This window comes from Erythrolamprus reginae, chromosome 2, assembly GCF_031021105.1.
Source record: "Erythrolamprus reginae isolate rEryReg1 chromosome 2, rEryReg1.hap1, whole genome shotgun sequence".
NCBI classification, from domain to species: domain Eukaryota; kingdom Metazoa; phylum Chordata; class Lepidosauria; order Squamata; family Dipsadidae; genus Erythrolamprus; species Erythrolamprus reginae.
The window spans coordinates 13,780,602-13,806,392 of record NC_091951.1 but is presented as its reverse complement, the minus strand read 5'-3'; the positions used below and the strand labels follow the sequence as shown (position 1 = coordinate 13,806,392).

At 42.8% G+C, this 25,791-nt stretch overlaps 1 protein-coding gene across 1 annotated transcript in view; it reads left to right on the top strand.

Annotated features, from left to right (window-relative positions):
- Positions 1-2,283: 2,283 nt before the first annotated feature.
- Positions 2,284-25,791, top strand: part of LOC139159147 (zinc finger protein 850-like) — a 168,400-nt gene continuing 144,892 nt past the window's right edge. Inside the window, exons 1-10 of the mRNA XM_070736499.1 lie at positions 2,284-2,593; positions 4,606-4,673; positions 7,624-7,750; positions 11,095-12,531; positions 17,384-17,419; positions 19,468-19,678; positions 19,855-20,047; positions 21,100-21,217; positions 21,371-21,408; positions 24,069-24,195. Of these exons, the coding sequence (XP_070592600.1) occupies positions 2,491-2,593; positions 4,606-4,673; positions 7,624-7,750; positions 11,095-12,531; positions 17,384-17,419; positions 19,468-19,678; positions 19,855-20,047; positions 21,100-21,217; positions 21,371-21,408; positions 24,069-24,195 (2,458 nt within the window). The 5' untranslated portion in view covers positions 2,284-2,490. The remainder of the gene's footprint in view (positions 2,594-4,605; positions 4,674-7,623; positions 7,751-11,094; positions 12,532-17,383; positions 17,420-19,467; positions 19,679-19,854; positions 20,048-21,099; positions 21,218-21,370; positions 21,409-24,068; positions 24,196-25,791) is intronic.

Below are 25,791 nucleotides of genomic sequence, written 5' to 3'. Positions count from 1 at the left end.
TGCGTGCTGTTTTTAAAATTACTTAATAATTATTATTTTTTTAAAGTCATAAGTCTTTTTTTCCAGGGCCAGCCATTGTAACTTCGAGCAGTCACTAAGCAAACTGCTGTAAGTCCAGGGCTGCCTACACAAGTGGGGGAGGGAAAGGGTGAGTTGGATACACAATAGCTGCTCCCACCCCCCAGTTCCTGGAGTCTGGACCCCCTTCCCCAGTCCCGATGCTCGCTCTCTCTTTTCCTCTGGGTCGGAGAATCACTAGACAGCTCTCCTCGTCAGCAGTTTCCTCCTGGAAGAAAGGGGCGGGGTGGTCGCCAGGGTCCTTTGAAAGGAGGAGGGGGAGACGGAGGAGGGGAAGGAGGCTGTCGGAGCGTCGCCTTTCTCTCTCTCTCTCTGGGAAGAAAAGCGCCCGGTCGCTCAGGTCTCAGGAGAGAGTGGATTGCCGGGGAATCGGATCGGTTACAGCTGGGAAACGCGACCCCGCTTTTCCCGGGGAGGAAGAGGAGGCGGCAGGGAAGGGGAATCCGGAGCGTCCGGAGGCTGGCGGGACAGTCCGGTGGCCTTGTGCAGGAGGAGGAGGAGGTCGGGAACAGCGCCGAGGAGGAGGAGGGCGGGGAGGAGGAGGCCCGGGCAGGAGCCAGGCGTAGGATCCTCGAGGATCCGCCGGACTCAAGAGGCCGAGCGCTTCTTCAGTCGCTTTGGGTTCCCCGGCGCCTGCGGGGCTCTGGGCGCTCTGCAGCTGCCTGCAGCAGCTGCCTGCAGCAGCTTGGCCTCGGCTGGCCGAAGCCCCGAGCAGGAGGAAGAGCAAGAAGACCGAGGGTGGAGGAAGGGGAGATCCCTGAACGGTTCCTAGACGGGCTGCCCCTCCGGAGATGGCGGGCTGGCTGAGGGGTCAGGCGGAGATCTGCTCCCGGGTGGCGGCGGCCCTACGGCCCTTTTCTTGGGCCCAGGAACGAACGGGGGCAGATGAGAGGGATGGCTCCTCCCGGGAGGATCTCCTGGTGGCCTCCTTTCCTTTCACTAATTGTCCCCCTCAAACGTAGGTGATTAGCAATAAAAGAGCAATAAATTGTCCCCCTCACACCCAGGTGATTAGCAATAAATGTAACTTTGGTTTCCCTCCCCTTTCAGACCCAAAGGTCTCTTTCTCCCCTCCCGGGTTTATTCCACAGGGAGAAAGGAAAATCCCAAGGGAAGTAGCATCTCCAACTATTGATCTAATCGTCTTTGGACACACTTGAATGCAAGTTAAGTTAAGACCCATCTTTGTCGCCAGGCATGGGGTAACTGAGATAGCCTGAGCACATATAATTTTATGAATGGTATTGAATGTATTGAATGGTTCTTAATGATGGGCTTTTTAAATGTTTGTTTCTTTTTAAACATTGGATTTGTATATTGTTGTGATTGTTGTGAGCCACTCCGAGTCTCCGGAGAGGGGCGGAATACAAATCTAATATATTATTATTATTATTATTATTATTATTGTTATTATTATTATTATTATTATTATTATTATTATTATTATTATGACAGTCTCAAAATGGGTGAGCAGTGTGGTCGGGCGGTAGGAAAAGCAAGTAGGATGCTTTGCTGCATAGCTAGAGGTATAACAAGCAGGAAGAGGGAGATTGTGATCCCCTTATATAGAGTGCTGGTGAGACCACATTTGGAATACTGTGTTCAGTTCTGGAGATCTCACCTACAAAAAGATATGGACAAAATTGAACGGGTCCAAAGACGGGCTACAAGAATGGTGGAAGGTCTTAAGCATAAAACGTATCAGGAAAGACTTAATGAACTCAATCTGTATAGTCTGGAGGACAGAAGGAAAAGGGGGGACATGATCAAAACATTTAAATATGTTAAAGGGTTAAATAAGGTCCAGGAGGGAAGTGTTTTTAATAGGAAAGTGAACAAAAGAACAAGGGGACACAATCTGAAGTTAGTTGGGGTAAAGATCAAAAGCAATAGGAGAAAATATTATTTTACTGAAAGAGTAGTAGATCCTTGGAACAAACTTCCAGCAGACATGGTTGGTAAATCCACAGTAACTGAACTTAAACATGCCTGGGATAAACATATATCCATCCTAAGATAAAATACAGAAAATAATATAAGGGCAGACTAGATGGATCATGAGATCTTTTTCTGCCGTCAGTCTTCTATTATTATTATTTATTGGATTTGTATGCCGCCCCTCTCCGCCCCTCTATTATTATTATTATTATTATTATTATTATTATTATTATTATTATTATATTGGTAACCATAGAAGAGGTTTTGTTTCCCTCCACCTTCAGTCCCAGAATTCTTTTTTCCCCCTGCCCAGATTTTTTTCCCACAGGAGGAAGAGGGAATCCCAAAGATTTTGGCATTCCCAGCTATGGATATAATCGGCTCTTGGAGACACAAAATGAACCCCTTGTTTCAATATTTTAATTTTTTTTGTTCTTCTTTAAACACTGGCTATGTTTTAAATTGCAGGGGTTGATGGCCACGGTGCCTCCTGAAGGCCGAGACGATCTCTCTGGTCTCCCAACGGAGCAGGTGTTGGGTTTCTCAGAGGAGGATCCAAATCAGAGCTTGTTGCCAGGTAAGTGAAAAGTCATTTCATTCTTCGGTTTCTTCTCCGCCTTTTAGATTAGATTAGATTAGATTTATTGGATTTATATGCCGCCCCTCTCCGAAAACTCAGGGCGGCTCACAACAAGGTAAAAACAATACATAATAACAAATCCAATACCCACCAATCCAATTTGTTTGTTTGTTTGTTTGTTTGTTTGTTTGTTTGTTTGTTTGTTTGTTTGTTTGTTTGTTTGTTTGTTTGTTTGTTTATTTATTTATTTATTTATTTATTTATTTATTTATTTATTTATTTATTTATTTATTTATTTATTTATTTATTTATTTATTTATTTATTTATTTATTTATTTATTTATTTATTTATTTATTTATTTATTTATTTATTTATTTATTTATTTATTTATTTATTTATTAGATTTGTATGCCACCCCTCTCCGCAGACTCGGGGCGGCTCACAACACAATAAAAACAGTTTGTAACAAATCTAATAATTTACAAAATAAAATATTAAAAAACCCCATTATTAAACAAAATACACACAAGCATACCATACATAAATTGTATAGGCCCGGGGGAGATATCTCAGTTCCCCCATGCCTGACGACAAAGGTGGGTTTTAAGGAGTTTTTAAGCTAAAAAATTCATAAAAAACAACCCCAGAATATTTAAAAAAACAAGCACACAATCAATCTAACACCAAAACAACATGGGCAAGGGGGAGATATTTCAGTTCCCCCATGCCTGACGGCAGAGGTGGGTTTTAAGGAGTTTGCGAAAGGCAAGGAGGGTGGGGGCAATCCTAATCTCAGGGGGGGAGCTGGTTCCAGAGGGTCAGGGCCGCCACAGAGAAGGCTCTTCCCCTGGGTCCCACCAGACGACATTGTTTAGTCGACGGGACCCGGAGAAGGCCAACTCTGTGGGACCAAACCGGTCGCTGGGATTTGTGCGGCAGAACAGAAGGCGGTCCCGGAGATATTCTGGTCCGGTGCCATAAAGGGCTTTATAGGTCATAACATAGAAACATAGAAACATAGAAGTCTGACGGCAGAAAAAGACCTCATGGTCCATCTAGTCTGCCCTTATACTATTTTCTGTATTTTATCTTAGGATGGAGATATGTTTATCCCAGGCATGTTTAAATTCAGTTACTGTGGATTTATCTACCACATCTGCTGGAAGTTTGTTCCAAGGATCTACTACTCTTTCAGTAAAATAATATTTTCTCATGTTGCTTTTGATCTTTCCCCCAACTAACTTCAGATTGTGTCCCCTTGTTCTTGTGTTCACTTTCCTATTAAAAACACTTCCCTCCTGGACCTTATTTAACCCTTTAATATATTTAAATGTTTCGATCATGTCCCCCCTTTTCCTTCTGTCCTCCAGACTATACAGATTGAGTTCATTAAGTCTTTCCTGATACGTTTTATGCTTAAGACCTTCCACCATTCTTGTAGCCCGTCTTTGGACCCGTTCAATTTTGTCAATATCTTTTTGTAGGTGAGGTCTCCAGAACTGAACACAGTATTCCAAATGTGGTCTCACCAGCATTCTATATAGTGGGATCATAATCTCCCTCTTCCTGCTTGTTATACCTCTAGCTATGCAGCCAAGCATCCTACTTGCTTTCCCTACCGCCTGACTGCACTGTTCACCCATTTTGAGACTGTCAGAAATCACTACCCCTAAATCCTTTTCTTTTGAAGTATTTGCCAACACTGAACTGCCAATACAATACTCAGATTGAGGATTCCTTTTCCCCAAGTGCATTATTTTACATTTGGAAACATTAAACTGCAGTTTCCATTGCTTTGACCATTTATCTAGTAAAGCTAAATCATTTACCATATTACAGACGCCTCCAGGAATATCAACCCTATTGCACACTTTAGAGTCATCGGCAAATAGGCAAACCTTCCCTACCAAACCTTCCCCTATGTCACTCACAAATAACCAACACTTTTAATTTACACTGCTTCCCACCCAGCTTCCAAAGATTTTTCATCCCTCTCCTTTGATTACAGGGAAATCAAAGCTGTGGATGGAAACTGCTGCAATGTCTCCTTTATCTGGTGGAGCCGTAACATTTCAGGTAAGGAAGACTTATCATAGCAGGAAGTCCTTTAGGTGCTATTCTGCCTGACTGGGCTCAGGCGATAGGAAAAAAGATCAAACACACAGGTGCTTTGCTAATCAGCAAACTTGTATTAAACAAACAGAAAAGGTTAAAGAAAACTGTCCTTATTGTCAGGAGTAAAACACAGTTCGAGGCAAACAGTCAGCCAAATACAAAGTGCAGGAAAAAGCAAACAAAGACAAACTGCACGGAGCAGAAACTGTTCAGGAGTTCTCTGGATCTTTGAGTCACGAGAGCAACAGCTAGTCCCAGAGTTTTCAACTCCCACTTGCCTGAAAATGCTGGGTTGAAATCCAAAGGCACGGAGCAGAGGCTTCAAAGCAGGAACCACAAAGTCACACAAACCACACAGATAAACACCCACAGTTTGCCTCTGCCTCTGTTCTCTTTTATACAGTGGTACCTCATCTTACAAACGCCTCTTCTAACGAACTTTTCAGGATACGAACCCGGTGTTTAAGATTTTTTTTGCCTCTTCTTCCAAACTATTTTCACCTTATGAACCCAAGCTGCTGCTGCTGGGATGAAGGGGTTTCTTTTTTCCCCCTTTTTTGAAGAAAGAAAAGGGTGGGGCGGCTTGGAGGGGGAAATGACTGCATTTAAATAACTAAGAGAACAGCGTGTCTGCAGGCACTGAAAGGGTGTCTTTTGAAGAAAGAAAAGGGAGGGGCGGCTTGGAGGGGGAAATGACTGCATTTAAATAACTAGGAGAACAGCCTGTTTGCAGGCACTGAAAGGGTGTCTTTTGAAGAAAGAAAAGGGAGGGGCGGCTTGGAGGGGGAAATGACTGCATTTAAATAACTAGGAGAACAGCCTGTTTGCAGGCACTGAAAGGGTGTCTTTTGAAGAAAGAAAAGGGAGGGGCGCCCCCTTCCCTTTCTTCCTTCCCACTCACCCTTTAGCCTAGCCTTGCTTCTTCCACCCACCCCCTTTAACTGCTCCTCCCTGCCCTCTGTTCGCCTCCCTTCTAAAGTTTGGGATTTTCCTGAAGGATTTGCACGCATTATTTGCTTTTACATTGATTCCTATGGGAAACATTGTTTCATCTTACGAACTTTTCACCTTACAAACCTCCTCCTGGAGCCAATTAAGTTTGTATCATGAGGTACCACTGTAACTGTAGCCTTCATTATGGGGACCACACCCAGCCACAGGTGCTACTATGATCACCGGTGATAGTCCCTTAATTGAGCCCTCCGTTGCATTGCTCTCCGGCTATGCATGTCTATTAGCTGTTCAGCACCTGAATCCAATGAGGAGAGGCTATCGGACGGGCTGTTTACTAAATCCCCTGGGCTGTCTGCAAGGTCCTGTGGGCTGTCTGCCAACTCCTCTGAACCATCTGCCTCATCCTCTGGGCTGTCTGCCACGTTTTTCTGGCTGTCAGCCAGGCTTTCGCAATCACTTTGTGATGCATCTCTCACATATGTGGGGGCAACAGCTGGCCCAGGCCCAAACACAACAGGTGCGTGGCCACTAAAATAAAATAAAATAAATAAATAAATAAACAAAATAAATTTATGAATTTAAATAAATTTATAATTTAGTAAATAAATAAATAAAATAAACTTCAGCTGGTGCAAAATGCAGCAGTCCATACAATTACAGGTGCACTAAGCTGCATTGGTTGCCAGTCAGTCTCCGAATGCAATTCAAGGTGTTGGTTATTACCTTTAAAGCCCTAAATGGCTCAGGGCCAGACTATTTACGTGACTGCCTCCTCTCTCATACCTTGCTGTGGCCAGTAAGGGCCCACAATTGACCTTCTCCAGGTCCCATCCACCAAACAATGTTGGCTGGCGGGACCTTTGGGAAAAGCCTTCTCTGTGGCGGTTCCGACCCTGTGGAATCAACTGCTCCTAGAGATTCATATTATTTCCTCCCTACGGTCTTCCGGAAAGCTGTTAAAACTTGGCTTTTCTGGCAGGCCTGGAATTAGGATTGAATGTTAGTAGTATTTTTTTATATATATAGTAGTTTTTGTACTGTAGATTTTATTGATGCTTTTTATCTTTTATCTTTCTATCTGTATTATTTTTATAACTATTGTTAGCTGCTCAAGTCCGTTTCGGAGTGAGTGGCAGATAAATGCAACAAACAAACAAATAAAATAAATAAAATAAAATAAAATAAAAAATAAAATAAAAAATAAAATAAAAAATAAAATAAAATAAAATAAAATAAAATAAAAATAAATAAAAAATAAAAAAATAAAAATAAATAAAATAAAATAAATAATATAATAAAATAATATAAAATAATAAATAAAATAAAATAAAATAATAAATAAAATCTACTAGAATAGAACAACGATCATGAATCGGTCTATGCAAGTGATGGCAAGACTCGAAACACGCCCTTGTGCAAAGAAAAAAACCCTGAAAAGTTTTGATACTGACGGAGATGTAACAAAGTGTATCACTGCTTCAGAGTCTTTCAATCGAAATGAATCATGGTAGGAAGAAATTCTAATTAGACAGGTGGATTAGGTTTAGGTTTAGGTTTATTGGATTTATATGCCGCCCCTCTCCGCAAACTCGGGGCGGCTCACAACAATAATAAAAAAACAGTACAGTACACAATACCAAATCCAATGCCCACCCATCCAGTTCCAATTTAAATTAATAATCTCATAAAAAACAGTATATATAAAAAACAGGCACACAGTCAATCAATCAACAAAACAACATGGGCAAGGGGGAGGTGTTTTAGTTCCCCCATGCCTGACGGCAAAGGTGGGTCTTAAGGAGTTTACGAATTGTCAAAGAGGCAGCTGTAAAACCCTTGTAGTACATTATGTCAGAAAAGAAGCGTTTTCTGTCATCAAACTCACGTTTAGTATATTGGAAAGGTGGGAGAGCTCTTCCTGGGACGTCTTTTGAGGAATGTTTACCTTGATTTTCAGGGCTCAGTAACCTTTGAGGAAGTGGCTGTGTATTTCACGGAGGAAGAGTGGGTGCTGCTGGATCCCAGCCAGAGAGCCTTGCATGAAGAAGTCATGCTGGAGAATTCTAGAAATGTGGCCGCTCTGGGTAAGGCCCTGTTTTGTTCTGGATTTAGGTATTTGTGGAAAATCTTTGGTTGCCGTAAATGCTCAGAAAGACATTCTGGGGCTTCTTTCTCTCGAAGACTAAAGTAAATGGAGTGGTGACCTTCACGTTTTCCAGGCTGCCACGATCCATATGCCCAATTCTCGGCCCTAAAGTTCTACACTTCCCTCCCCACAATTCATTGGTAAGTTGAATAATGATAAGCTTTGAAAGGAGCAAAGCAATTCAATCTTGACACACGAGCTGGGTAGAACTGTGGCTGGTAACCAGCTATTTAGTCTATTTTCTCTTTATTTATTTTGTCAAGCATGTATTTGATAATATACGTAAGTATAACATTATTTGAATACATAAGATGGGTACAAGTAAAAGGGAACATTTGGACAGGGACAGTAGGTACACTGGTATGCTTATGCATGCCCTTTACTGACCTCTTAAGAATGGGGCGAGGTCAACATAGAAACATAGAAACATAGAAGACTGATGGCAGAAAAAGACCTCATGGTCCATCTAGTCTGCCCTTATACTATTTTCTGTATTTTATCTTAGGATGGATATATGTCTATCCCAGGCATGTTTAAATTCAGTTACTGTGGATTTATCAACCACATCTGCTGGAAGTTTGTTCCAAGGATCTACTACTCTTTCAGTAAAATAATATTTTCTCATGTTGCTTTTGATCTTTCCCCCAACTAACTTCAGATTGTGTCCCCTTGTTCTTGTGTTCACTTTCCTATTAAAAACACTTCCCTCCTGGACCTTATTTAACCCTTCGACATATTTAAATGTGTCGATCATGTCCCCCCTTTTCCTTCTGTCCTCCAGACTATACAGATTGAGTTCATGAAGTCTTTCCTGATACGTTTTATGCTTAAGACCTTCCACCATTCTTGTAGCCCGTCTTAGGACCTGTTCAATTTTGTCAATATCTTTTTGTAGGTGAGGTCTCCAGAACTGAACACAGTACTCCAAATGTGGTCTCACCAGCACTCTATATAGCGGGATCACAATCTCCCTCTTCCTGCTTGTTATACTTCTAGCTGTGCAGCCATGCATCCTACTTGCTTTTCCTACTGCCCGACCACACTGCTCACCCATTTTGAGAGTGTCAGAAATCACTACCCCTAAATCCTTCTCTTCTGAAGTTTTTCCTAACACAGAACTGCCAATACAATACTGAGATTGAAAGATTCCTTTTCCCCAAGTGCATTATTCCTCCCCATTTTTATGGGGAGGAAACCACAGAGTCAGATAGTGAGTTCCAGACATTAACCACTCTGTTGCTGAAGTCATATTTTCTGCAATTGAGTTTGGAGTGGTTCACTTTGAGTTTGTATCTGTTGTGTGTTCTTGTATTGTTGTGGTTGAAGCTTGAGTAGTCATTGACAGGAAGGATGTTGTAGCAGATAATTTTATGAGCTATGTTTAGGGCATGCTGAAGGCAACGTAGTTCAAAGGTTTCTAAACCCATAATTTCAAGACTGATAGCGTAAGGTATTCTGTTGCGAGCAGAGGACTCTTCTCGTAAAATATCTCTGGACATACTCTATTGTATTAATGTCCTGTATGCAGTGTGGGTTCCAGAGTCTAATTCTGAGTCAAACTTTTAACATGGGATCGTTGTGTTAGAAGAACTTCTTTTTTTTTTACAATTTTTTTTACATAGATAATAAACCAAACAACAAATAAATAGAAAAGAAAAACAAGCTAAAAACAAACACAATACAATAAATATGATATGCCAGTATATAAACAAAACATATACATACAACATTTGGGAAACAAAAGCTTCCCCCCTGCTTTTTTTGGGTGTTCGATCAGAGAATTTTCCTTTGTCACTTAACATTAATTCTTTTATTTGACGTGTTGCTTTGCTTGAATTTCAATTATTTCTCCATTGTTCTTTCCTTTAGCCAATCGTAAAAGTGTTAGAAGAACTTCTAACCCACCTCTGCCCAGTTCTTATTCTTACCAGGAAAACTCAATTTCAGTTTATATTTCTACCAGAAGATTCTCAGAAATTTCTTTATGTTTGGGGGTCATGTTCACCTTAGGAGAGATAGTCTTTTGATTAAAGTAGTCCATTACTCTGTACTTTTAAATGCCCTCATGAATTTAAGCCAAGTATATCAGTATATAACCTAAGACATTTTTAAAGGCTCCATTGTAGCTGTAACTCAAGGACTCCCTGTACAATGTAGGATATTTCCAAAACTTGTGTTTGCTGTTAAGCATCAATTGAAAGGCCCGCAACTCCTTCTTACATTTTGTTCTTGATAACCCATGCTCCTGATTATTCAGTCTTCAAATAATGAAAGAATAGTTTTTTTTCAAGGAAAAAAAATTACAGAAATACCTCAGGAAAATAAGTGTGTAATCATCCAAAGGGATATAATGACTGAGGTTAAATTAAAGCTTTGGGCAAACAAAGAGGAACCTAGCAAAATCTTGGAAATTGAAAAATAATGGATTTTAACATTTTTCTGTGATTAAAGAAACTAAATATAATTAATAGTTAACCAAAATAATTAATGTGCTGAGGTGAGTGGCAAAGGGCAAAGAGACAGGTGTGGGTCCTAACACTTGCAAAAGCTGTAACTTTGGGAGTTAAATATTCCTCAAACCACTGTTAAATTTCAGTAGTGGCTGAACAAGTACAGTGATACCTTGTCTTACAAACTTAATTGGTTCCAGGACGAGGTTCTTAAGGTGGAAAGTTTGTAAGACGAAACAATGTTTCCCATAGGAATCAATGGAAAAGTGATTAATGCATGCAAGCCCAAAATTCACCCCTTTTGCCAGCCGAAGCACCCGTTTTTGCACTGCTGGGATTCTCCTGAGGCTCCACTCCATGGGAAACCCCACCTTCAGACTTCCGTTGCCAGCAAAGTGCCCTTTTTTGCAATGCTGGGATTCCCCTGCAGCATCACAAAAACATGGAAGTCCGGAGGTGGGGTTTCCCATGGAGGGGAGCCTCAGGGGAATCCCAGCAGTGCAAAAACCGGTGCTTCGCTGGCATCGGAAGTCTGAAAGCGGGGCATCCCAGCGGCAGTGGTGGGTTTGTAAGGTGAAAATAGTTTGTAAGAAGAGGCAAAAAAATCTTAAACCCCGGGTTTGTATCTCGAAAAGTTTGTATGACGAGGCGTTTGTAAGACGAGGTATCACTGTAATTGCAACTTGGTGGACTATCTATATAAGATATTATATATATATATCTATATAAGAAAAACATTAAAAGAACGCAGTCCAGGAAATGTGCAGAATTAACAGGTGAACCATTTTTCTGTGATGAAACTAACAAACTTTTTTTTCCTTTTTCAAATAAGCTTATGGACAGGCGCATGAGAATAACAAGGAGCCAAGCCTAGCACTTTTTGAAGGGATCCAGCCTGAAAATGGGATGGCTGGAAATCGGAGAGAAGCTCTGAAGAGAGTAAAAAGCTGTCTAAGAAGAAATAGGAAGAAGAAATCTCCTTCTAGCCACAAAGAAGTCCTTGGCCTCCCAACCCAGCAACTTCAGCAACAGGAAGAAGTCGGAAAGCATTTTGGATACGGCAAAATAGACAAAGCAAAATCTGCTGTCAGTAAACCTTATGTGAACCAAAAAGAACATGGTGAATGTCTAGAGTATGGGCAAAATATCAAACTTATCTCCTCTATTGTTTTACATCAACCACCATACATCTCAGAGACACCGTATGCACTTACAAATTGTGGGAGAGAATTCACTTTGAACAGTCATAAACAGGAGAATCCATATGAGTGTGAAAAGGATGCCAGCCAGAAACAGTTGCTTATTTTACCCCCAGAAAATCCCCCAATGGAAAAACGATATAAATGTCCAGAGTGTGGCAAGACCTTCACTCACAAATGTAAACTTACGGTCCACGAACGGACCCACACAGGGGAGAAACCATATACGTGTCTGGTATGTGGAAGGCAATTCAATCAGACTGGTCACCTTACCCGACATCAACGAACCCACACCGGGGAGAAACCGTATTCGTGCCTGCAGTGTGGAAGGAAGTATAGTGGAAGTTCCAGCCTTATCAAGCATGTAAGGAGCCACACGGGGGAGAAGCCGTATAAATGTACAGAGTGTGGCAAGAGCTTCAATCAGAGCAGTCACTATATTCGCCATAAAATGATCCACACGGGTGAAAAACCCTATCAATGCCTGGAGTGCGGAAAGAGCTTCGGGCGTAACTTTAGCCTTATGCAACATAAAAGAACTCACACCGGGGAGAAACCGTACCAGTGCCTGGTATGTGGAAAGAGTTTCAGTGGATCCTCAGATCTCCTGTATCATAAGAGGATCCATACAGGGGAGAGACCGTATAAATGCCCGGAGTGCGGAAAACGATTCAGCAGGAGAAGTCGCCTTACCGCTCACAAAAGGAAACACACCGGGCAGAAACCGTACATATGCCTGGTGTGCGGAAGGCGCTTCAGTCAGAGTGGTCATCTTACAAGTCATAAAAGAACCCACACCGGGGAGAAACCCTTTGGGTGCTTGAAATGCGAGAGGAAGTTCGGTAGGAAATCAAGCCTTGTGATACACATGAGAATCCACACAGGGGAGAGCCCATATAAATGTGCAGAGTGCGGGAAGGGTTTCCGTCAGAGGACTACCTACATCTACCATCGAAGGATCCACACAGGAGAAAAACCCTTCGAATGCTTGGAGTGTGGGAAGAACTTCAGGCGCAACTGTCACCTTAAGAAACATAAAAGGATGCACGCCGGGAAGAAATTGTATCAGTGCTAGGACTGTGAAAATGACTTTTATTCAGATATGGCTTTATCATACAGGTACTCCGGGACCGCCTTCTGCCGCACGAATCCCAGCGACCGATTAGGTCCCACAGAGTTGGCCTTCTCCGGGTCCCTTGAACTAAACAATGCCGTTTGGCGGGACCCAGAGGAAGAGCCTTCTCTGTGGCGGCCCCGACCCTCTGGAACCAGCTCCCCCCAGAGATTAGAACTGCCCCCACCCTCCTCGCCTTTCATAAACTCCTTAAAACCCACCTCTGCCGTCAGGCATGGGGAAATTGAAACATCTCCCCCGGGCCTATACAGTTTATGTATGGCATGTTTGTGTGTATGTTTGCTTAATGGGTTTTTTAGTGTTTCTCTTAAATTATCAGATTTGTTATATATTGTTTATTATTGCTGTGAGCCGCCCCGAGTCTACGGAGAGGGGCAGCATACAAATCTAATAAATAAATAAATAAATAAACTTATAACAGTTCATTTAGTGACTGTTCCAAGATACGACGACAATGAAAAGAGAGTCCCATACGTGAAATATTGAAGTGGTGAGGATGACTGGAGTGACATTCAGTTCAAAATGGTGTCTCGTCAGACTGCCTTCTGCCGCATGAATCCCAGCGACCAGTTAGGTCCCACAGAGTGGGTCTTCTCCGGGTCCCGTCAACTAAACAATGTCGCTTGGTGGGGCCCAGGGGAAGAGCCTTCTCTGTGGCTGCCCCGACCCTCTGGAACCAACTCCCCCCAGAGATTAGAATTTCCCCCATTTCCTTGCCTTTCGTAAGCTTCTTAAAACCCACCTCTGTCGCCAGGCATGGGGGAATTAAGATACTCTTTCCCCCTAGGCCTTCACAATTTTATGCATGGTATGTCTGTATGTATGTTTGGTTTTATAATAAGGGTTTTTAACTGTTTTAATATTGGATTGTTTATATGCTGTTTTTATTACTGTTGTTAGCCGGCCCGAGTCTACAGAGAGGGGCGGCATACAAATCAAATCAAATCAATCAATCAATCAATCAATCAATCAATCAATCAATCTACATGGAAGAACCATAAAAATGCCTGAACTGTTCAAATGGGTTAAAACATGGCACTTCTCTTATTTCCCATAGGATATCCCATGAGCATAAATGAACGTTTGGTACCAGTAGCCCACCCACTCTTAAGAAAATACGTACATATCTTGAGTTTGATCTTCAGGAACACTAAACCTGTGGATTGAAGAGCTGATCCATGTAGGAGGGAAAATATATCAAAAAATGAAGCAAAGCCACTATTTAAGAGGATTTAACAGATTAACAAGAGTTGGAAGGGACATGGCAGGTCATCTAGTCCAACTCCCTGCCCAAGCAGGAGACCCTACATCTGCCTCTATCTAGGATCGAAGTTACAACTTGTGAGGCAAGAGTTCTACCTCTAGGCCACAGAGGGTGCAAAGATAAGCAAACATATCCTGAACTTTTCTATCTCTCTGTCCATCACCTGGGGGGGGAGTCATTGCCCCCCTCAGAGAGGGTCCGCAAATTGGGCGTCCTCCTCGATCCACAGCTCACATTAGAGAAACATCTTTCGGCTGTGGCGAGGGGGGCATTTGCCCAGGTTCGCCTGGTGCACCAGTTGCGGCCCTATTTGGACCGGGAGTCACTGCTCACAGTCACTCATGCCCTCACCACCTCGAGGCTCGACTACTGTAACGCTCTCTACATGGGGCTACCTTTGAAAAGTGTTCGGAAACTTCAGATTGTGCAGAATGCAGCTGCGAGAGCAATCATGGGCTTTTCCAAAAATGCCCATATAACACCAACACTCCGCAGTCTGCATTGGTTGCCAATCAGTTTCCGGTCACAATTCAAAGTGTTGGTTATGACCTATAAAGCCCTTCATGGCACCGGACCAGATTATCTCAGGGACTGCCTTCTGCTGTACGAATCCCAGCGACCAGTTAAGTCCCACAGAGTGGGCCTTCTCCAGGTCCCGTCAACTAAACAATGTCGTTTGGCGGGGCCCGGGGGAAGAGCCTTCTCTGTGGCGGCCCCGGCCCTCTGGAACCCAATCCCCCCGGAGTTTAGAATTGCCCCCACCCTCCTTGCCCTTTGTAAGCTCCTTAAAACCTACCTCTGCCATCAGGCATGGGGGAACTGAGATACTCTTTCCCCCTAGGCATTTACAATTTATGCATGGTATGTTTGTTTGTATGTATGATTAGTTTTACAATAAGGGTTTTTTAGTTGTTTTAGTATTGGATTTACATGCTGTTTTTTATTATTGTTGTTAGCCGCCCCGAGTCTACGGAGAGGGGCAGCATACAAATCAAATAAATAAGTAAACTTGCAGTTATAATTATCCAAATTTATCTTCATCATCATAATTTAACAACCCCATCATCCCTTGTGGAGTGGAGTCTGGGAAACTGAATGGAGCTAGCAGAGTGTTTAATGGTTGGATACCCTTCCTGTCACCAATGCAGAGTTTTATTCAGCAGATATGTATTATTCAACTTCTATGCCACTCAACCCCAAAGGGACTCAGGGCGGCTATATATACTGCTCAAAAAAATAAAGTGAACACTCAAAGAACACATCCTAGATCTGAATGAATGAAATATTCTCATTGAATACTTTGTTCTGTACAAAGTCAACTGTGCATGACAGCATGTGAAATTGATTGTCAATCAGTGTTGCTTCCTAAGTGGACAGTTTGATTTCACAGAAGTTTGATTTACTTGGAGTTATATTGTGTTCCCTTTATTTATTTTTTTAGCAGTGTATATTCTCATTGTGGCCAGAGAGAGAAATATTTCCTCACCTACAAAAAGATATTGACAAAATTGAACGGGTCCAAAGACGGGCTACAAGAATGGTGGAAGGTCTTAAGCACAAAACGTATCAGGAAAGACTTAATGAACTCAATCTGTATAGTCTGGAGGACAGAAGGAAAAGGGGAGACATGATCGAAACATTTAAATACTGTATGTCAAAGGGTTAAATAAGGTACAGGAGGGAAGTGTTTTTAATAGGAAAGTGAACACAAGAACAAGGGGACACAATCTGAAGTTAGTTGGGGGAAAGATCAAAAGCAACGTGAGAAAATATTATTTTACTGAAAGAGTAGTAGATCTTTGGAACAAACTTCCAGCAGATGTGGTTGGTAAATCCACAGTAACTGAATTTAAACATGCCTGGGATAAACATATATCCATCCTAAGATAAAATACAGAAAATAGTATAAGGGCAGACTAGATGGATCATGAGGTCTTTTTTTGCCGTCAGTCTTCTATGTTTCTATATTTCTATTTGCCTCTACCTAGGATCAAACCCACAGCCTTCTGATTGTGGGGCGAGAGCTCCACCTCTATTCCACTGCACCACTTAGGGAAATTCTATAAAAGAGTGGAACATGGAAAGAGTTGGGTGGGGTTTTTTTTAATTTCATAAGTCTTCACCAACAAATTATGAGCCCCTCTTCACATTGTTAGGCCAATCTTGAATATTTTTCTTGAACTAATCTGGGACTGTTCTATGAGAGGCTGATGAGGATTATATGGTTGGTCACAGTTCACATCCCATGAAAATAGACTTGATGTCGATGGAAATGTTCAGCCGTGTTTTTAAAAAAAGCAGGCAAGAAGTATTTAATATCTCGTGTTGAAGTATTTGATGTGATGTCCCATAGATGAAAGGTTTGTTCTGCAGTGCAGAATAAATATAGTAGAATCAGGTTTAATGCTACAGAAATATTATGATAGTATGAAACTCTCAAACGTTTAATAACTACTTCTGCTGAAAACCCCTCCCCCCTAATACATGAAAGTATACTTTTTCCTTTCTACAACTTCCCATTTTATGCAACTTTGTACAAATTTACTATGGTGCTTGTCTTTTAATTTCACAATAAAATATTGGAGCTTTCTAAAGACTGTGAGTAGTACTTATTTATTTATTTATTGTTAGAGTTGGAAGGGACCATGCGGGTCATCAAGTCCAACCCCCTGCCTAAGCAGGAACCCTATAGCATCCTAGCCAAATGGCAGTCCAATTTCCTCTTTAAAATGTCCAGAGTATTGGAGTTCACAACGTCCGCTGGTAGGTTGTTCCACTGGTTGATCGTTCTGAACGTCAGGAAGTTCTTCCTTATTTCCAGATTGAATCTCTCCTTGGTCAGCTTCCAGCCGTTGTTCCTCGTCCGGCCCTCCGGTGCCCTGGAGAATAAAGTGATCCCCTCCTCTCTGTGGCAACCCCTCGGATACCTGTAGACTGCTATCATGTCCGCTCTAGCCCTCCTTTTCTCTAGGATATCCATGCCCAGTTCCCGCAGTCTCTCTTCATAAGTCTTGGTTTCTAGACCCCTGATCATCTTGGTTGCTCTTTTCTGCACCTTCTCCAGAGTTTCAATGTCTTTTTTGAAGTGTGGTGACCAGAACTGAACACAGTACTTCAGGTGTGGTCTGACCAGGGCGTAGTAGAGTGGTATTAAGACTTCCCTGGTCTTGGAGTGTATTCCCCTGTTGATGCAGCTTAGGATTGTATTGGCTTTTTTGGCTGCTGCTGCACATTGTTGGCTCATGTTTAGTTGATTGTCCACCAAGAGTCCAAGGTCTCCTTCGCCGTCGCTACTGCTGAGAGTGGTTTCTCCCAGGCTGTATGTGTGTCCAGGGCTTTGCTTTGCAATTCTTTGAATTTACGATGGACAATCCCCAAAAGAGTAATATGAGCCAGTTTTGGACTTCGAATGGTGGCATTCACCAATCAGAATAGAGCTGGAAGAAGTCTTGGAGATCTTTTAGTCCAGTGATGGTTAAACGAGCATTATCAAGGAAATGGAGCACCTCCCTTATGAAACCAGGTTGCAACGCCTTGGTCTCTTCAGCCTTGAAAGATGGTGTTTAAGAGGTGACTTGATCAAAGTGAATAAAATCATGCATGGGATAGAAAAGGGGGTTAGAGAAAAATTCTTTTCTCTACCACACAATACTAGGACGAGGGGGTACTCCCTAAAGCTCATGGGTAAGAAAGTGAGGACAAATAAAGGGAAATATTTCTGCACCCAGAGGGTTTTTTAGTTTATGGAATTCACTTCCAGAAGAGGTCATGACAGCTGTCAGCCTGGATAGCTTCAAGACAGGATTAGACAGATTCATGGATGCTAAGTGTATCAGTGGTTATTGAAACGGATGTCCATGTGCCTCCTCTATGTTGGTTGAGGCAGGCAGGATTCCCTTGGGTACCCTTTGTTGGGGGTCAAGGGAGGGTTTTGCCTTCTCTTTCTGCTCAAGATCGCCATGTACAATTGGTGGGCCACTATGTGATGCAGAATGCTGGACTCAATGGGCTTTGGCCCAATTCAGCATGGCTCTTCTTATGTTCTTATGTTTCTTCACAAAATGAACTTTTTAAATTGAGGACTACCTATACCAAGTAGGGATGGTGGGTGGTGGAGAGAGTTTCTCCCTACCCTGATTGCAATCCTCTCTGAAATCATTTGTGAACTACAACTGCTCCCTAGGCTGCTCGGGGTCTTCACGGAATCAGAATGTATTTCAGAATAAAATAGAGCTGGAAGGGACTTTGGAGGTCTTCTAGTCCAGCCCCCTGCTCAAGCAGGAGAATCCTTTGAGAGATCTACCAAAGAGAGGTCTACCAGATTCTGTAACTGCTTTGTTCCCTAGGCCAGTGATTTTCAACCTTTTTTGAGCCGCGGCACATTTGGTACATTACAAAATCCTGGGGCACACCACCAACCAAAATGACACAAAATGACACCTTAAGGCACTCTCCTCTCTTTTTCCATCCCTGTCTCCTCCCCACCCTTGTGTGTGTGTGTGTGTGTGTGTGTATACACTCTTGAACCATTTCCAAAAATAGGTGAGGGCTGGGTTTTTTCTCTCTCTTATTCTTTGGGTGCTTTTTATCATAGGCTTTTAATCAAGAGTCACTTCTCCCTCTCTTTTGTTTCTCTCTCCTCTCATTCTCTGTCTCAATCATTTTCTCATTTCTCTTTTTTCCTCCCCTTTTTGCTCATTGCTCTCTCTCGCTCTCTCCTTTCCTCTCCTTTTCTCTCTCTCTCTCTCTCTTGCTTTCTCTCTCTCTCTTTCTCTCACACTCTCTTTCTCTCTCTCTTGCTTTCTTTCTTTCTCTCTCTTTCTTTCTCTCTCTCTCACTCTCACTCTCTCTCTCAGCAAAAAGTTGTGAGGCCGGAACCTGAGCTTCCTTCTTCGCGGCACACCTGACCATGTCTCGCGGCACACTGGTTGAAAAACACTGCCCTAGGCTATCCCTCTGGTAAAGTCACAAAATTCGTTTTTCCTGCCATGTACATACATCCAAACTAGACTGCGTTGTCTCTCTGCGTCATGTAATATATGTGGGTACATGGACACTCATTCATTCATTCATTGTCTTGTTCACATAGTGTATCTTGGAGGTGGTGACCCTTGGGGAGCTGAAATGCAACAAAATTTCATTTTAATGTATGCCAATTAATGTATATAATTTTGGATTGACTGATTGATCAATTGATTATCATGTTCAGGTAATGTATCCTGGAGGTGGTGATCCTTGGGGAGCTGAAATGCAATGAAAGTTTATTTTAATGTATGCCGAATAGGGTTGACAATAACGCTATTCTATTCAAAGGGAAACCCCACCCCCGCGAGCTTTTGCGAAACCGAGTCCCGACAACTTCAGACACTTCTCTTCTGTTCTTTCTTAGATATATTTTACTATTTTATATTTTATTTTTATATTTTACTTAGATATATTTTACTATGTGTATATCCTCTATAACCTTCATCATGTATTTTACCATGTGTATACCCACTAAAACCCTCATTGTGTATTGGGCAAAATCAATCAATAAAATAAATAAAATAAATTGCGCTGAACCCCAAGGCGGGAGCCCTCGTTAGCCCGTCTCATCCCGTCTCGCAGGAAAAAAGACGGAGCGGCTGGTCGCTGCTAAGGAGGCTGCAAAGGAGCCTCGCCCCCCTTCCGAAGGCAGAAGCGCGCACTCGCCTCTTCCCAGAGGCCGAGGGGGAAGTTACGCTTATGAAGTCGGAGCGGAGAGCGGGGGGTCAATTGCAGCCGGGCTTCCCCAGATCCAGACCGCGAGGAAGCGCGATCCTGGGAAGAAGGCAGGCAGGTGAATCCGGAGGATCGCGGAAGGGCTGAGCGCAACGGAGCCGGGCAGGAGAGGAGAGGAGCAGACTAGACGCGGCGGGGCAGCCCGACGGCCTAGTAGAGGAGGCCCGGGCTCAGCGGCCGAGCGGTCCCGCCGCTTGGACTGCCGGGCGTCTGCAGGGCTCCGGGCGATCTGTAACCGCTTGCAGCAGCTTCGCCCCGTCTGGCTGAATCCCCAAGAGGAGAAGGAAGAAGAACAGCCGAGCTCCCAGGGATGGAGGAGGAGCGGGAGATCCCGGAGCGGCTCTTGGCTGGGCTGCCCCCGGAGATGGCGGTGGCCCTGGCCGAATGCTCCTTGCTCAGCCAGGCCGAGGAGCGGAGGCGGCGGCAGGTGAGGAGATCCCCTCCCGGAAGAAAGATCCGGTTCAGATTCGAGTTGTTGCCATAGAAGAGACTTTCTTTTCTCCTCCACTTTCAGCCCCAGAGTTCTGAAATAACCCATCCAAGTTATCTATGGGAGGGGGGAAAAGGGGGAATTTAACATCTCCAACTATGGATATAGCACCGTCCAGCTTTGGAGACAGGGTCACTTCCTTTGCTTAACTGTTTTAAGATGTCTTGTTTTTTCTTTCTTTTGTTTTAAAAAAATGCAATTTAATTGCAATTTTACAAGTAAAAAAAAAAGAATGTACGAAACAAACACATACTGTATACATAAAATATAATTTTGCTAATACGGCTTTCCGTTATTGGCACTTTCTTCCCAGTTCTACATTTTCCTAATTATGGCTGTTGTTTTATAGCTAAACATTTTTTATCTTTACCTATTCACTATGTACACTATTATTTATTATCCAATAATTTTTATACTGTTATATACATTATCTTACAACCATTAAGATTTAGGGTTACATCTGTCACATTTTCCCTTTCTTATCACATTTCTTATGACATTTCATTCTTATCCTAATTCACACATTAATTTTACTTTTCTTTTCAAGCCAATCATGCCATCTATCCCAAATTTTATAGTACTGTACCTTGTTTCCTCTCTCTCTCTCTCTTAATTCCATAGTTGGTTTGCTCGTTTCTGCACATCCATCCATCCATTCATTCATTCAATTTGTATGCCACCCAACTCCCTAGGGCAGGGATGGTGAAAATATTATTTTACTGAAAGAGTAGTAGATGCTTGGAACAAACTTCCAGCAGACGTGGTTGATAAATCCACAGTAACTGAATTTAAACATGCCGGGATAAACATATATCCATCCTAAGATAAAATACAGGAAATAGTATAAAGGCAGACTAGATGGACCATGAGGTCTTTTTCTGCCATCAATCTTCTATGTTTCTATGTTTCTATCACTGCCCTAGGGCCTCTAGGCAGCTCAACCCCCCCCCCCCATTCTTTTAAAACCCTGGCTATATTTTAAATGGCAGGGCCAGCCGATGAAGATGGCCACAGGACACCCTGATGGCAGAGAAGCTCTGTCTGGTCTCTTGGTGGAGCCACGGTTGGGCTTTTCAGAGGAGGATCCAGCTCAGGACTTGTTGCAATGTAAGTGAAAGATGCCAGGCTGGTGAAACCTGAAGATTTTCAATCTTCAATCTACACAAACTTCTGCCTTTAATTTATAGCACTTCCCAATAGCTGACTTCTTCAGCTTCCAAATATTTCTGGTCCATCCATCTCCTTTTATCTTGATCCTAGGGACTTCTCCTCTGTCTGGTGGAGTCGTAACAGCTCAGGTAAGGAGCCTTAATTTATTTATTTTATTTTATTTTATTTTATTTTATTTTATTTTATTTTACTTTACTTTACTTTACTTTACTTTACTTTACTTTATTTTATTTTTATTTTTATTTAATTTAATTTAATTTAATTTTATTTTATTTTATTTTTTATTTTTATTTTTTATTTTTTTTATTTATCTATCTGTCTGTCTGTCTGTCTGTCTACCTACCTACCTACCTACCTACCTACTTATTTATTTATTTATTTATTTATTTATTTATTTATTGTTAGAGTTGGACTTGATGCGGGTCATCAAGTCCAACCCCCTGCCTAAGCAGGAACCCTATAGCATCCTAGCCAAATGGCAGTCCAATTTCCTCTTAAAAATATCCAGAGTATTGGAGTTCACAATGTCTGCTGGTAGATTGTTCCACTGGTTGATCATTCTGACGGTCAGGAAGTTCTTCCTTATTTCCAGGTTGAATCTCTCCTTGGTCAGCTTCCAGCTGTTGTGCCTCGTCCGGCCCTCCAGTGCCCTGGAGAATAAAGTGATCCCCTCCTCTCTGTGGCAGCCCCTCGTATACCTGTAGACTGCTATCATGTCCGCTCTGGCCCTCCTTTTCTCTAGGCTATCCATGCCCAGTTCCCGCAGTCTCTCTTCGTAAGTCTTGGTTTCTAGACCTCTGATCATTTTGGTTGCTCTTTTCTGCACCTTCTCCAGAGTTTCAATGTCTTTTTTGAAGTGTGACCAGAACTGAACATAGTACTCCAGGTGTGGTCTGACCAGGGCATAGTAGAGTGGTATTAAGACTTCCCTGGTCTTGGAGTGTATTCCCCTGTTGATGCAGCTTAGGATTGTATTGGCTTTTTTGGCTGCTGCTGCACATATTGGCTCATATTTAGTTGATTATCCACCAAGACTCCGAGATCTCTTTCGCCGTCGCTACTGCTGAGAGGGGTTTCTCCGAGGCTGTATGTGTGTCCAGGTTTTTTTTACCTAGGTGAAGGACTTTGCTCTTGTTGATGTTGAACATCATTTTTTTGGTGTGGGCCCACCGTGTTAGTCTGTCTAGGTCTTTCTGTAGTTTGAGCCTGTCTTCTAGGGTATTGGCTACCCCTGCCAGCTTGGTATTCAGAACAGGAAGTCCTTCTCTCTTTTTAAATGAAAAAGGGTTTTTTAATTTTTATTCTCATGCAGATGTTTTTCTGTTCTGAGTGGAAACATGCCCTGTTAAACTGCTGTAAGATCATGGCCACCATGCTGCAGCTCAGTTTCAGGGTCTTGGCAATCTTATAGCCTAGGCCTGTGATGGTGAACTGATGGCACATGTGCCATAGGTGGCACACGGAGCCATATTGGAGGGCACATGAAGAGTTGCCCTATGTCAATTCCATGTGCGTGCTAGCCAGCTGATTTTCAGCCTTGGGGAAGACCATTTCGCCTTCCTAAGGCTTCCCCCAAACCCCGCAATGCAAAAAAATACCCAACAGGCAAACTGGAAGTTCAGAAAAACGGACTTCCGGTTTCCTTGTTGTGCTATTTTTTTCATAGAATAGAGTCATAGAATTTATTTTTATTTTATTTATTTATTTTGTCCAATACACAATGAGGGTTTTAGTGGGTATATATCTATATACACATAGTAAAATACATGATGAAGGTTATAGAGGAGATACTCATAGTAAAATATATCTAAGAAATAATAGAAAAGAAGGTGTAGTAATAGAACATATCAATGAAAGAATAGAAGAAGAGATATAGGAATAGAAGAAAGGTATAGGAGATATAGGAGAGCAATAGGACAGGGGACGGAAGGCCCTCTAGTGCACTTGTACTCACCCCTTACTGACCTCTTAGGAATCTGGATAGGTCAACCGTAGATAATCTAAAGGTAAAGTGTTGGGGTTTGGGGATGACACTATGGAGTCCGGTAATGAGTAATGAGAATCATAGAGTTGGAAGCAACCTCCAGGGTCATCGGGCCCAACCCCCTGCTCAATGCCGGACTCATTAAACCATCCCAGAAAGATGACTGTCCAGTCTCTGTTTGAAGACCTCCAGTGAAGGCGAGCCCACCACATCCTGTGCAAAACTGTTCCCTTACTGTTAGAAATTTATTTCTGATATCTAATCTAAATTTACTCCTTGCAGTTTCATTCCATTTTTTCTAGTCCTTCCATGTGCTAATGAGAATAATGCTGATCCCTCTGCTCTGTGACAGCCCTTCAGATATTTAATTAGAATTTTAAGATTGTTTTTTAAGGTATAATTGGATTGTTATTATTGTTTCCTGTTTTTCTGTACATGCTGTGAGCTGCCCCGAGTCCTCGGAGAGGGGCGGCATATAAATCCAATTAAATAAATAAATTTACCTTCTCCGGGTCTTGTCGACCAAACAATGTCGTTTGGCGGGCCCCAGGGGAAGAGCCTTCTCTGTGGCAGCCCCGGCCCTCTGGAATCAACTCCCCCCGGAGATTAGAAATCAAATCAATTAATTAATTAATTCTAACCAGACAGGTGGGTTGTCAGAAAGGCAGGTATCAAACCTAGTAGTACATTGTGTCAGAAAAGCAGCATTTTCCATCTTACAAAAACTTACTTTTAGGATATTGGAAATGTGGAAGAGAGTGTTCTGGAATGTCTGCTCTGAATAACATTTCCTTTGAATTTCAGGGCTCTGTATCCTTTGATGACGTGGCTGTGTACTTCACCAAAGAGGAGTGGTCTCTGCTGGATTCAAGCCAGAAAGCCTTACACAGAGAAGTCATGCTAGAGAATTCTAGGAATCTAGCTGCTGTGGGTAAGGGCCTATTTTGTGTCAACATTCTTCAGGAGGATCTGTTTTGCTCTAGTATTTAGGCATTTGTGGAAGCGTTTTGCTGTCACCATAAATGTTCAGTAAGCAGCTTCTACCTAGAAGAAGGACATTCTGGGATTTCTTTTTGTTTTTATAAGACCAGAGTAAGTGGAGAAGATGTTAGATACTTTACAAGATTTTTATTTATTTTTATTTATTTATTCATTTGTCCAATACACAAATACATAGGAAGAAAAATAGACATGTAGTAATATATATAAGGGTAAAGTGAACTTAGAGGAGAGGATATATGAAAGAAAGAAAATATATATGATAAGTGAGAGAAAGGAAAGACAATTGGATGAAAGGCACACCAGTGCACTCAGGGCCACCATCAGGAATTTTGGGGCCCCATACAGCCTAAGTGTCTGGGCCCCCCGCCATTTTAAAACTATTTTAAGTGGCCGAGCCACTCCATCCCCTGGGGATCATTTCCCGCTTCACGCCAAGCGAGGCGGTCCCATAGGCCAGTGTTTCCCAACCTTGGCAACTTGAAGATATCTGGACTTCAACTCCCAGAATTCCCCAGCCAGCAAATGCTGGCTGGGGAATTCTGGGAGTTGAAGTCCAGATATCTTCAAGTTGTCAAGGTTGGGAAACACTGCCATAGGCTATTTCAGGAACTGGGTTAAGCCGATTGTGTGGACTCATTTATTTATTTATTTATTTATTATTTGGATTTGTATGCCGCCCCTCTCCGAAGACTCGGGGCGGCTCACAACAAGTGAAAAACAATCCAATACAATCCAATTAATTAAAATATTATAAGTTTAAGAAAATCCCCAATACTAACATACACACATACAGGCATACCATATATAACTTCAACGTGCCCAGGGGGAGATGTTTAGTTTCCCCATGCCCGACGGCAAAGGTGGGTTTTAAGGAGTTTACGGAAGGCAGGAAGAGTAGGGGCAGTTCTGATCTCCGGGGGGAGTTGGTTCCAGAGGGCCGGTGCCGCCACAGAGAAGGCTCTCCCCCTGGGGCCCGCCAACCGGCATTGTTTAGTTGACGGGACCCGGAGGAGGCCCACTCTGTGGGACCTAATCGGTCGCTGGGACTCATCCAGGAGAAAGAAAGAAGCAGGAGCGGCGAGGGAAAGAAAGAGCCTCCTGGCATTGGTCAGGCGGAGCATGGCTTATTTACGGCTCATTGGCACTTCTCCCTTCTTGGAAGAGGCCTTGTTGACAAAACCATGTGCTTTCTAGCGAGGGGAGGGGGATCCCACACCTGGCAGCCACTGGCGAGGAGCTGGAAAGGACGAGGGGAGAGAAAAAGCAGGGTACCAGCAGTCGGGCAGGTGTCTTGAGGGGGCACTCCCATCTGGAAGGAAGGGAAGAAAGGCGAGGGCGAGCTATGAAGGAAGGAAGGAAGGAGGAAGGAAGGAAGGAAGGAAGGAAGGAAGGAATGGTAAAAGGGACGATCAAGAGAGGAATGGGTGAATGAATGGACGGAGGGTGGGAAGGAAGGAAGGAAAGAGGGAAGGGACAGGAACAGAGGAAGGGTGCAAAGGAAGCAAGGAAAGGTGTGAACGGGGAG